Source organism: Syngnathoides biaculeatus, chromosome 23 (assembly GCF_019802595.1).
Source record: "Syngnathoides biaculeatus isolate LvHL_M chromosome 23, ASM1980259v1, whole genome shotgun sequence".
Lineage (NCBI taxonomy): Eukaryota > Metazoa > Chordata > Actinopteri > Syngnathiformes > Syngnathidae > Syngnathoides > Syngnathoides biaculeatus.
The window spans coordinates 16,082,795-16,094,817 of NC_084662.1; the positions used below are offsets into that span (position 1 = coordinate 16,082,795).

Genomic DNA, 12,023 nt, shown 5'->3' on the forward strand with positions numbered 1-12,023 from the left:
CTCGTGAGGATAAGCGGCTAAGGAAATGGATCAATGGATATTATTTCATTTTATTTTTTTTTTTTCATTTTTACCTGACTTGATGGGAGAATCATCCCCCCGGTGAAAGCATCCATCGGAGGTCGTGTCATCAGGTGAGCCGCATAAAGTTTTGGAGAAAGCACGGCGGGGAGAAAATCTGCCGGCGGCCGAAATCTCACGGCTGCGTTTCATGGCCACGGTCCCTCTGTGCACCGGGGACATTTGGGGAAAAAAAAAAAAAAAATTATAAAAAAATAAAAAAGTAGAAGAATCAGGAGAAGCTGCTCATTTGTCCTGAACGGGTCCTGAACCAGAGGAGGAGGAACTGGTGCATCTTTTGTCACGACGAGGAAGGAGGACGAGGGGTTGCCCTGCTGCGCTGTGCTGTGAAAGGTGAGGGAGCAGGTTGGGTACACGCGACCATCATATTTACAGAAGATCTTCTTAATCATTAACAGGCAGGAGGGGGGGGTGGAGGAAGGGAGGGGGGGAGCCTCATCCATCTGTCCATCCGTGAACTACCAACCAAGACACCCACAAAACCTCAACCTTTCAGTCTGCTGCTTCCTCACTCACAAAAACAAACTAAAAACAACAACAACAATGTACACACCTTATTTATAATTATTCGGAAATCATCGTTTTACACCGTCATAACAAGCGGCATAGACTCCTTGGTCTGTCAATGGCTTTAAAGGTCAGAGGGCAATGATGTTGTGGGTGTCAGTGCAAATACATATTCGGATTCAATTAACAGGCTTCTGTATATTTTTGTTTGCACGTGACACAAAAATATGCAGTTGCGTAAATGTCAGGGTGACTTTTTTATGGTATTAATGCATCTGTGGATTATTACTTTTGATGGTTCATGAAACTTGCATTGGGTAAGTCTGCAGAACAAGGAGGGCAATTTTGCATTAAAATAAAATGCAGTCCTCTTTGGGATCAAAATAGAATTGACATTGCAACACAGTAAACATAACTTCTTACTAATACTTCATCTTATGCCTTTCAAGTTGAATACTATGGATGTTATTGATTACAGTATTGCTTTCCCACTTTTGGTATTTTGTTACTTTGTGGGTAAATTACTCAATCTAATAGCAAGTACTGTATCTGTATCTACCCATGGCAGTAGTAATAATTTACTTCACTGCCATTGATGGGTATTAATCAAATGGAGGCTTAGCAGTGAGTGATTTAAAAACTAGTTCAATGACTGCAATGTATCAAAAGTGAGCGTTTGGTCTTTATTCAATTAAAAATGACATATTTCGAAGATATAGTGACCGAATGTGCTACAGCCAACCAAGTACAGTATTACATACTTCTGGTAGTACCATACAATATTTGATATAAGTGAGGGATGACAATATGACTCCAACTAACCGTAATTCTAACCTTTACTCATTTCAAAGCGCACAAAACCCAACCGGAGCACTAAATCTAACCATAACAAACCCATTTTTCTTTATTTCATACAAAAAGTGAAAAATAAAGTATTTGGAACGAGCACCTAGTTACCTTTTCTCAGCGGGTGGCTTCCCGGGATCACTCGTGGTGCTATTCGCGCCCGGAAACCGAAACAACCCGCAGGCTGACACCCGATTGGTCCGAAATCACAACCGCAGCGACCCGCCGACCAATCGGCGGCTGCGTCGAAGATGGCGGCGCTCGTTTATTCATAACGACCAGGTGAAGAAAAATAAACTTTAGCTCGGGGATGTTCGTAGCTGCTGACGTCGACGAGCACAACAAAAAGGTCGGGAAAAATATCTACAGCACTCGCTTCTCTTATGTTCAGCAGTTAAAGAGAATTTTATGAAAATGAACGTCCAGTGGCGGTGGGGTTATTTTGTATGTTAGCTTAAATGCGAGATAGCATGTGCGGCTAACCAGTTAAACTTGTAGGTACGCGACAACGCGGCGGTTGAGTACGATGTGCGTCACTATTTTGTGTGTACAAGCCTTGTTTATTATTGAACTAAAACACACGGAAGCCGATTATGTAGTCCACGTTTCTTTCTACAATCTCCATTTTGTATTTTTAAAATTGATAAAGAAGTTGTAGTACTATTTATTCAAAAGTTTTCTTCGTTTAAAACCTCAAACCTGTCAGTTCCTAAAGTACCTAATTTATGTTTTATATGTACTTATCCATGCACACATGAAATATGAAGGTGATATGACCGCTCACACTGTTTTTTTAACACACTCAAAATGTTGGTCGCATAGCAAAATTGGTAAAATTACCGGATTTGTTTCTTTGTGTGCAATTATATGAAAATAAATGGTAATGCTTTAGTCAGGCTATCATCACTGAAATTTCATGAAAATCCGTTCAGAAACAAAAAAGTTACATTTTGAAGATCCTAATTAACCAGGAAGGTCCCAACTTTTTGCGTTTATCGTTTACCAATACCATAATTAGCCCATATTTCCAATCTTTAAATGGTCATAACCTTTATGTTATTTGAGCTATTGAGATCATTTAAGCAATATTTTAAATGGTTTTCAAAGCTCTTTCCAATGATAGCATAGTTAGAATTTTTTTGTAACATAACTACTAGTTGGGCCTACATTGATCGTTGCCATTGTGGGGGAAAAAAATGAGTTTATCCAATTGCTTCGGGTTTCATTTGTTCAAATGCGTAGAATATTTTTGTTTCACATCAGGTTAAACTATTACGCGTTTCATTTTTATTTATTTTTTTTTACCCTCGATTGTTCTGTGAATGAACCCGACAACATTCCGCTGACTGTTGACCTTGCCAGTGGTCAACTGTCTGCAGCGTAGCATCCACGTAAATTACTGCTGATTTTAAAGACAAGAATTGTAATGAAATATTTTTTTTCATTTTTTTTAATAGTCTGTATTCAACATATGAGCGTTTGTGCATATCCGGCATGCTTTCAGTGAGGAACACTCGAGGTTACAGGTAAGTAAATGAGTCACAAATGTACGTCATTTGTATTGCAAGATAAATATGCTACTTATCCCGGTGAAAAAAAGGGAAGTTTTATTGTTCATAACCAAAATAATGAACAGTGGTGCTCTTGCTATTAAGTCCATAAAGAGCCTGATTTTGGGTGTGTAGATTTATTTGTGCACCACCAAAATCTGTTTTTTTGTAATTGTTCGGTTGAAGGTATTCCTTGTTCGTTTCAGAAAACCTTGTCAGAAAATCCATCCATCCATTTTCTGAGCCGCTTATCCTCACCAGGGTGACGGGAGTGCTGGAGCCTGTATATTCAATTCAGATGAGACTTTCTGTTTGTGATAAAGAGTCAACCTAAATGAGGCGAGGCTTGTCTTTCAAAATAAGACACCAGGAAGAAAAAAAAAAATTTAATCTTTCATGATTCATTTTTTGCTGCCTGGTACAAAATGGCCTATGTACCGGTCCAGGGCCTGGTGGTTGGGAACCACTGCTTATATAGTCTAATTTGATCTAAAGATCTTTAAAAACATTTTTAACATACCCCCCAAAAATAAATAATGACATTGCTGTATATTCCAACCACTGAAGGAAAAAAAAACTTGAGATTTTTGTAGTGTGATGAAAATATCACTTTACATAGTACATGCTAAAAACATGCACCTATGTCACCGAAATCACGTGACTGGCCATATTGTCGATCAAGCAAAGCATTGTTCAATGCAAAGTCAGTCAGAGACGAGACAAAAATCCATCTCCCAGAGCAGTGGTTCCCAAAGTGGGGTCCACGAACCCCCAGGGGGTCCGCAAAACAATGTCTGAGACAGAGTAATAATAAAATATTTTTCTGAAGAAAAGAACCCCAAAAAATGTTTTTTTCTTCTGTCTTGCTATGTCTCACATGCTATCTATCCTATTTTGAGCCCAGCCCAGATGAGTGATTCAGGCAGCGCCACGCCCAGCCCGACAGTGCGGAGAGAGAGAGAGAGAGAGAGAGAGAGAGAGAGAGAGAGAGAGAGAGAGAGAGAGAGAAAGGAGAGAGAAGACGCATGGCACAAGAGGCGGGAGTGGACTTGACTTTGATTGTGGTTTGCGCTGCGTTTGGTTGAGGGTCTGGGAGCTTTTTGAACGACTCACTGGGGGTGCGGGCCCAGGTTGACTTTGGGAACCACTGTCCCAGAGTTTTGTCCGATACTGTTAAACATTTAGTAGGTGATAATAAATGAAGGCACGTGGAAAAATGAGAGAGACTTGCCATAGAGGACCCATATTTAATGCCGAAGTCGGAGTTTTTGCCAATAAGAAAGTGGACTGTTAATCCGCTTCCGCTTGTCTTGGACAACTGGATCTACACACGGACCTAGTGAGTAAATCATCGAGATTTACATGGAAGAGTTTGAAAGCGTAGAAAAGTCTGGACGCATACAAATACTTCGCTGCTGGATCTGTCCTCAATCAAGAGTAAATTCCACATATTGATGGAGCCACTCAGATTTTTTTCAATACAAAGTTTTACACAAACTCGCATTCATTAACTAGACTGGGGAAAAAAAGACGACAGGTTGTGGGCTTGTGAACGCGGAAGCGTGTTGCGGCCACACGTTAACCTACATAAACCTCTGTGTGACCGACGGATTATTTTCTTTTTTTTTTTTTAAATACGCATTGGACTCATTTGAGAACAATGCATATTTAAAAAAAAAAAAAAGTGTCGGGGAGCGGTTTACCAATGTTTGGCCGCAACACGCTTCTGTGTACGTTGGAGACGACTCCCTGTCTTTTTTTTTTTTAAACGCATTGTTCTCAAATGAGCCATTTTGGCATTATAAATACTTTTGAGTAATTTGAGATTGAGAAGAATAATTTGTACCTAAAATGAAGTGATCGCTACACACTCGTGGCCACCATCCATCTTGTGTAATTGTCGAAATCCATCGATATTTTCTGGTCTTTTCAGCTGGTAGTCCATAGAATGACCTTTTTGAATATCTGTCTTGTCTGTTGTAACAACCAACAGCAAACAAGTCTCGGGCATTGTGAATACTCTGTTCCGATTCAATGTCCCCCACACTGTGGAGCAGCTCTTTTTGACCGGCAATACGGCGCCATGAAAATGGTGGCGTCACATGCACGAGCTCTATAGCATGATTAAATAATGTTAAGTCATGATGAATTAATTGTGCCTCTTTTGGATGCGGTTGACTTGGCCAATCGCAGATGGTGGAAAGCGACCGTAAATACAAAAACGAGGAAGCATGTTCAACTCCTCTAGGTGACTGAGTAATCTGCATTAGTATGTTTTTTTTTGTTTTTTTTTTTCATAAAGATGGCTGCGAGTACTGTCGAGGTGCAAGAAGGGTCAAATTAATGGACTCTCGATAACCTTTTTTTTTTAACTTCAATTCAAAATTGTAAATAAATAAGGTCCACAAGTTATCGCACTTTAAAAAAAATTCTGAATTAGCTGCAGGGGTGAATGGAAGTGCGAATAGTTGTTTGCATGTGCCCTCCGATTGGCTGGCGAGCAGGTCAGAGTTTGACCCGCCTCCCACCCAGAGTGGGCTCGCTCCAGCACTCCCGCCACCCGAGGTGGGTGGCAATTACTTCCAATTTTAAAGAAGACAAATCATTATGATATGTTTGATATGTTTCTGTTACTTAGTGTATATTACAGTTTTATAAGATATTATACAGATTATGTAACAAAAAATGAAGGCGACAATCATGGTGAGTAGGACTCTATGTAAGAGTACACATGTAAATAAATAAATCATTGTTTCTGTCTAGGTCACAGGATTCAGATTCATTGGGACAGTATCCCAACTGGACAATGGACCTCAAGCTATTGCACTTAGACTGGAATCCCGAAGCAACCCTGATTCAGTTCCAGGGACAGCACCTTACCATATGTGAACTGGACTACCTCATTTTGCAGCACGAAATCCAGAACACACTCAAGACGAAAGGCGAGGTGAATATCGGTGAGTTTTGCCTCGTCAAAGACGTAAGCGCAGCTCACTGGTACAGAGGAAGGGTCCAAAACCACAAAGATGGAGTGCTGGATGTGTTCCTCATCGACTATGGCAGCATCTTGAGCGTAGATGAGACTCATATAGCTTTGTGCTCCAATGATCTGTTCACGCTACCCCCAAAGATTGTTTGTGGCTTCCTCGCTAACGTGATAGTGCTTAGCGGCTCTCATGATTCCTCCAGCGTGGTAGACTTCCTCTCGAGCCTGATCAGAAAGAACATCAAGGGCTCCATCCAGGCCCTCCTGCCTCACAAAGTTCTCCTGCTGGAAGTTCCTGACATTAACAACGAGCTGGTCAGGCACGGCTTTGCAAAGCATATCGACAATGACAGTTTTCTACTGTTGGTGCAGTTGCTCACAGAGATACCCCTCAGACAAAATACGGATCCCGTTCCTGGCGTGTTTGTTGACACGCAGAGCAGACCCGAGTACCCATACAAGTCAGGGAGACTGAAGGTCTATGAGCAAGTCGTGCCTTTTTGCTGGCCCAGAATGAGGTCTGGCACCCGTGCTAAAGTCCGGGTGACAGCCGCTATCCACTCGGGCCTCTTTTACTGTCAAATGGTGAGGAAGGAGTCTGAGCTTTTGGTCATGTCCAAGAAGTTGGCTGTCAGTGAAGGTCGAACCAAATTTCATCAACAGAACACTCAAGATAATGTGGGTCTTTTCTGCTCAGTAAAAGCCAAAAATGGGGACTGGTACAGAGGCTTTGTGCAGTTAATCCTGGGCAGTTCCTATGTGCAAGTCTTGTTTTTGGATTTTGGATTCACTGAATTAGTCAAAATTGACGACGTCCGCAATTTGCCATCCGATTTTTACTTAAGACCCATAATGGCATTCCCGTGCTCGCTTTCTTCTCTGAAGGCTCAGAATGAGCAGATCATGAGTAACCAGTTGAATTTCCTCAAGCTCGGCTTGCTCGGGGGGGTCTTAGATGTGCAGATTGATAGTTTTGATGAAGAGCAGCACCTCTATTCTATCTCGGTAGTCAGTGTTCAGAGTAAATACACTGGAGAAGTTACAGGACAGTCGCCTCCTCAGATAAACGATGAGTTATGTTCAACTGCAGACCTCCCTCTGACCACCCTCAATAGTGCTCCCCTGTTCTTCCAGACCATCGTGTGTCGAGAGCTGGTTAAAACACTGAAAGAGGAGCAGCTGCATGAGAACTCTGTGTTTGAGGGCTACCTCGAACACGCACACAACCCAAACAACTTTTGGATCCGAACTCAAGAACGAAACGATGAGTTCCAGGAGATGATGAACAAACTGTCAGCTCACTTTGCTAGCGTGACGCTCGAAGATGATATTTTGTTGAACCCTGAGCCTGGAGCGCTGTGCTGTGCGATGTATGAGGCAGACCTGAACTACTACAGGGCAGTGGTCACAAAGAAACTCGATCGTGGCTCAGAAGTTCTGTTCATTGACTTTGGCAACGTCCAGAGTGTTCCTTGTGCTCTGATCAAGAAGATTCCCGAGACATTGGCTAGCATTCCTGGATTTGGTCTCTGTTGTGCTCTGGTTAATGTGATGCCTCTGGACGATGTGTGGACCCGCTTGAACTCTGCCTTCTTCAGAGAAATGGTCTCCAACAAGGAGCTTCTCGTCCACATCGTCCAGATCACAAAACACAAGTGCATCATTGATCTCTACAAGGTTGGAAGTGACCATGGTTGGAGCATCAGTGAGCTCATGGTTTCTGCCAAACAAGCATCCTACTGGAAATACCTTCCAATGAAGCCTGTGGAGCTAAACCAGAACTATATAAAGACAGATACAAGAATCCAGGAATCACATGTCAATGGAAATGAAACCTGCAGCAAATCTGAAAACCAGTCCTCTCTTACTACAACTTTCAAAACCTTGGACATCCAACCTAATTGTGAGTTCCCAGTCCGGTTACCTTGCATCCAGTCCTTGTCAGAATTTTGGTGCCAGCTGAAGGATAAAGGTCTAGAATTAGAGAATCTGATGTGTAAAATTCAGCAGTATTATACCCAGCACAGGGTCCCCCTCAAACGTGAGGAGTTGTGTTGTGTTGCAAGGTCATCCCAGGATGGGAGATGGTACAGGGCCTGGATCCAAGAGAGACAAAAAAACCACATCAAGGTGCTGTTGGTGGACTATGGTGTTAGTGTCCTAGTTAATGACATGCAGTTGCAGGGAATAATGCCAGAATTCATCAAACTAGAAGGCCAAGCTTTCCGATGCTGCCATCTTGAGAAAACTGACCCGGATGAAAACTCTCAAGAGATACTTAATCACCTGAAAAAGTTTATCACGGATAGCTGCGGCCACCTGAGATGTAAAGTTGTTTCACAAGTGAATGACAAAAATGAGCTGTTGAACATCGTGGAGCTCTACAACACCCAAACGCAGCAGAGTTACACGAACCTGGTGATGGCGCAAAGACAACTGAAACTGGACTTTCCCGAGGAGTTTGTCTACTCATCCTTTGACCTAATCCCTGACCGTGACGAAGAAGTCTATGTTACCCATGTCAGCAGCGGGTGGGAAATTTACTGTCAGCTCCATCGCAACACTGAAGCCATCGAAAGCCTTAATGTGAAGATTTCAGAGGAAAAGAAGAAAATGCAGAGAGCAAATGCAGGCGATCCTCCGGTGAAACTGTGCTTGGCAAAATACTTGGATGGAGAATGGTACAGGGCCCTGATTCAGAGCACTCTGTCTCCGCTGCATTTTAAAGTTTTCTTTGTGGATTACGGAAACACTCATATATGCGAGAAAAGGGATCTTGCGCCCATTCCGAGAGAGTCCTATGATTTGTTATCAACTCCCATACAAGCTTTGAAGTTCAACCTGCCTTCTGTGTCAAGAATCGATCAAGCCATCAAAGTGAAGGAATGGCTGGATAGAGCAATTCTCAACAAGCGGATGAAAGCAATCGTCCTTGGCACGCGTCAAGATGGTTCTTTTGACGTCCAGCTGTTTGACGGTGATCTAAACATCAACGAGAAGGCCATGGAGCTCATTGGCGGAATTTCAGAGAGACCAAAGTCTACCGTGAGCTCTACCTGTGCGCCTAAAAATGACCAAAGGTCAACATTTTCCAGGAATAAGTATTTTGCCATTGGGAAGTCTTACTCTTCCAAAGCCAAGGAACACACTCGTGCCGGGGCGAGGCCTGACTCAAATCAAGATGGGAATCACTTTGATATGATGGCTCAGAACCAATTCAGGAGAAACTGGTTCCACAAAAAGGGGAGAACAAGAAATTCTAAAACTTGTCCTTGGAACTCTGGTGAAGAACCGCATGTCTCCAGAGTAAACCTACAGACCGAAAAAAGCAATGCGCCTCAATCTCTGGAGAACCCTCCGCTCTCATGTTTGCCAGCCAGGCAAGAGAAAGAAGGTTGCAGTTTGATGTGTTTTGTTTCCCACATTGACTCCGTTACGAGCTTTTTCCTTCAGCTCTCGGACGATGAAGCTGCCTTGATGAAAATGTTACAAGAAATCAACTTGAGAGCCACAGATTCCTTGAGGACCGCCTCCTATCTGCGAGTCAATGACCTCGTCCTGGCACGACACAAGGACGCCAGTCTCCGGCGCGCGGTCATCCTCCCCTACGAGGGCAGGTCCCACTATAAGGTAAACTTCCTGGACTATGGCAACTCTGCAGTTGTAAAGAAGGAGAAGCTCTACGTGTTGTGCCAAGAGTTTCTTTCTCAGCCAGCATTCAGCATCCAGTGTTGCCTGCTGGACTTGAGCCTGTACGAAGATAACACTGCTTTCACCAACGCAGTGATGGGGAAACCGCTCATGGTACACTTTGTCCACAAGTCTGAACTCTTCTGGGAAGTAGAAATCAAGATACTCGACTCTGAAGAGGATCCTGGACATTCTTTGGACACGAATATTCAGGATCAGACTGCCGTGAATGTCGCAGAGAATGCAGAACGAAACACTGAGATTAATATCAAGGACACAAACCTGACCGGGGTGTCGTTTGAACGCTTCAGAAACAAAAGTAAGAGATCTCTCAAATTCACACGAAAATGGAAGAGGATTACAGAGAAAAAATCAAAGTCTGTCATGGAAAAGAGGGACTGTGCAAATGCGCCATTTGCCTTCCTCACTCAGTTACCGGAGCAAAACGACCAACTGCCTTTTGAAACCCAAAATCAGAAACGCCCCCGGAACACAAGTCGCCATCTTGAGTTTGTTCACACCTTTCTTGGCAAAGAGTACTCAGGTTTTTGTATGTCATTAACGACTCCGTCAAAATTCTGCCTGATTCTGAAGGACTTGCTACCTGTTTTTAATCAAGTCTCTAGCCTGTTGAAGGACCTCTCCGAGTCCCAGTTAGCACTTCCCGAGTATTCCCTCATGACCGGTGCCAGCTGCTTGTACAGATTAAACCACAACAAGTGGTCCCGTGCCGAAATCCTGTACGTGGAGTCATCCACTGTGGCCCTCAACCTCGTGGACTATGGCTTTTGTCAACATTTTTCCAGGCAAGACTCCTTTGACCTGAGGAGAATCCCTGAAGATTTGCTCAAACTCCCCAAAACTGCGTACTCGTGCGTCCTAAGGGGGGTTAAGCCTGCCGGCGAGGATGGCAACTGGAACAAAGAGGCCACAATTTACATGCAGAAGCTTTTGGATTGCCCCCTTAAAGTGATCTTTTGGGAAGTTCTGCCTGGCGCACACTGGACTGTGGACGTAATGGTGGACGGCGTTCAAGTGGCAAACAAACTGGTGGACGCCGGATACGCCAGGTATTCGGACGACGTCACTGGCCTCAGATAAACCGCCGCCGTCTCAAGCTCTTCCCTCTCCAGAGCAGAAAGGCTGACTTTGTGAAACGTGTTCAGGTTCCAGAAGAAGAGGCTACCGCGACTTCTTGGCAACATGGAGGTCAAACACCGCCTGGAACCCAAAGCAGCCAATGAGGACTCAATGAAAGGTTCTGACAAAGCTGGGAACAAAAGAAAGTAAGGAAATACTTAAACATTTTAAATGCATATGAACATTATTTTGGACTGACTATTTGATTTTTCCCTTGTGGCTCAGGTATTCTGAGGTGGCAAGTCCAGGAGCGGGACCGCAGGGCTAGCGCGGGGTTTTAGAGCACAGCCTAACCTTTGCAAGTCTTTGATGAATGTATTGCTTTCAAACATTTTTGTAAACTCTTTGTTGGAGTCATTTAGTGAAGGTACCGGTTTTTATTTTAGTTGAAAAGTTCAGCGGTGTTTCCCCCATTACGTTTCCATTTCATGTCAAATGTTCAAAGTTGCTTTTTGTTGGACTATGTGAAGTAAAAAGGGGTTCAAATCGCCACCTGGATTGAGTCATTGGAAGCGGTTGGACTGAAAACGCATTTATCCTTTATTGATATTTTGGGAAATGTTTTTACAGCAGTTTAAATATTATATTAACCTCTGTTTTATTTAAAAGAAAAAAAAAACAATTGTATAATTGTCCTAAATAGTGATGGCACCCGGAAATGACGACATGTGAAGCTCGGCCGCATTACGTGACTACTTCAGGAAGGGTTTCGGTGGTTTGGCGGGCATCGGAAGTAAAAAGCGGACTCAAACCGCAATGGCGACCGCCCGTCATCTCCCATTTTGTGAATTTTGAGCTGTTGTTTCACCTGTCGCGTGTGTCGTTGTCGCAAGGAGATCTGCGGGAAAAAGGACATTTTGATTTGTTTCTGGTAAGGTCTTCTTTTCCTTTCGGCTCATGCATCTTCCTCTCTGGGACCCGCTGTCCTCAGGTCCTCCCTCACAACATCCATCAACCTTTTCTTTGGTCTTCCTCTTGCTCTCTCTTCCTTGGCATCTCCATCCTCAGCCCCCTTCTACCAATATACTCACTCTCTTGCCTCTGAACATGTCCAAACCATCAAAGTCTGCTCTCTCCTACCTTGTCTCCAAAACATCCGACTTTGGCTGTCCCTCTAATGGGCTCATTTGTAATCCTATCCAACATGTTCACTCCAAGCGAAAACCTCAACATCTTCATTTCCGCCACCTCCAGTTCTGCTCCCTGTTGCCTCTTCAGGTCCA

At 43.5% G+C, this 12,023-nt stretch overlaps 2 protein-coding genes across 8 annotated transcripts in view; one reads left to right on the plus strand and one right to left on the minus strand.

Moving 5' to 3' along the window:
* rfx6 (regulatory factor X, 6) overlaps positions 1–1,663 on the minus strand; it is a 23,528-nt gene extending 21,865 nt beyond the window's left edge. For 2 of the 5 annotated variants that reach the window (XM_061813188.1, XM_061813185.1), the window contains exons 1-2: positions 1,546–1,663; positions 75–405 (exon numbers count right to left, since the gene is read on the minus strand). In XM_061813188.1, coding sequence (XP_061669172.1) covers positions 75–243 — 169 coding nt within the window. In that variant the 5' untranslated portion in view covers positions 244–405; positions 1,546–1,663. The remainder of the gene's footprint in view (positions 1–74; positions 406–1,545) is intronic. The other 3 variants (XM_061813187.1, XM_061813189.1, XM_061813190.1) reach the window with 3 other exon arrangements.
* tdrd15 (tudor domain containing 15) lies at positions 1,648–11,290 on the plus strand. Of its 3 annotated transcripts, none has more exons than XM_061813182.1 (5): positions 1,648–1,783; positions 2,892–2,960; positions 5,748–10,730; positions 10,827–10,946; positions 11,026–11,290. In XM_061813182.1, the coding sequence occupies exons 2-5, from the start codon at positions 2,929–2,931 to the stop codon at positions 11,066–11,068; spliced, it is 5,178 nt and encodes a 1,725-aa protein (XP_061669166.1). In that variant the 5' UTR covers positions 1,648–1,783; positions 2,892–2,928; the 3' UTR covers positions 11,069–11,290. The 3 variants fall into 3 exon arrangements, with proteins under 3 accessions (XP_061669166.1, XP_061669168.1, XP_061669167.1); XM_061813183.1 differs by lacking the exon at positions 1,648–1,783 and adding an exon at positions 1,817–1,962; XM_061813184.1 differs by lacking the exon at positions 2,892–2,960 and having other exon boundaries at positions 1,654–1,783.
* Positions 11,291–12,023: the final 733 nt, after the last annotated feature.

Bases quoted from the DNA above. Each gene is read 5' to 3' on its own strand.
- tdrd15 (XM_061813182.1), top strand. From the start codon at position 2,929: ATGCTTTCAGTGAGGAACACTCGAGGTTACAG. The intron at 10,731-10,826 runs GTATTCGGACGA...AAACGTGTTCAG, and splicing joins GTGGACGCCGGATACGCCAG to GTTCCAGAAGAAGAGGCTAC. The intron at 10,947-11,025 runs GTAAGGAAATAC...CTTGTGGCTCAG, and splicing joins AAAGCTGGGAACAAAAGAAA to GTATTCTGAGGTGGCAAGTC.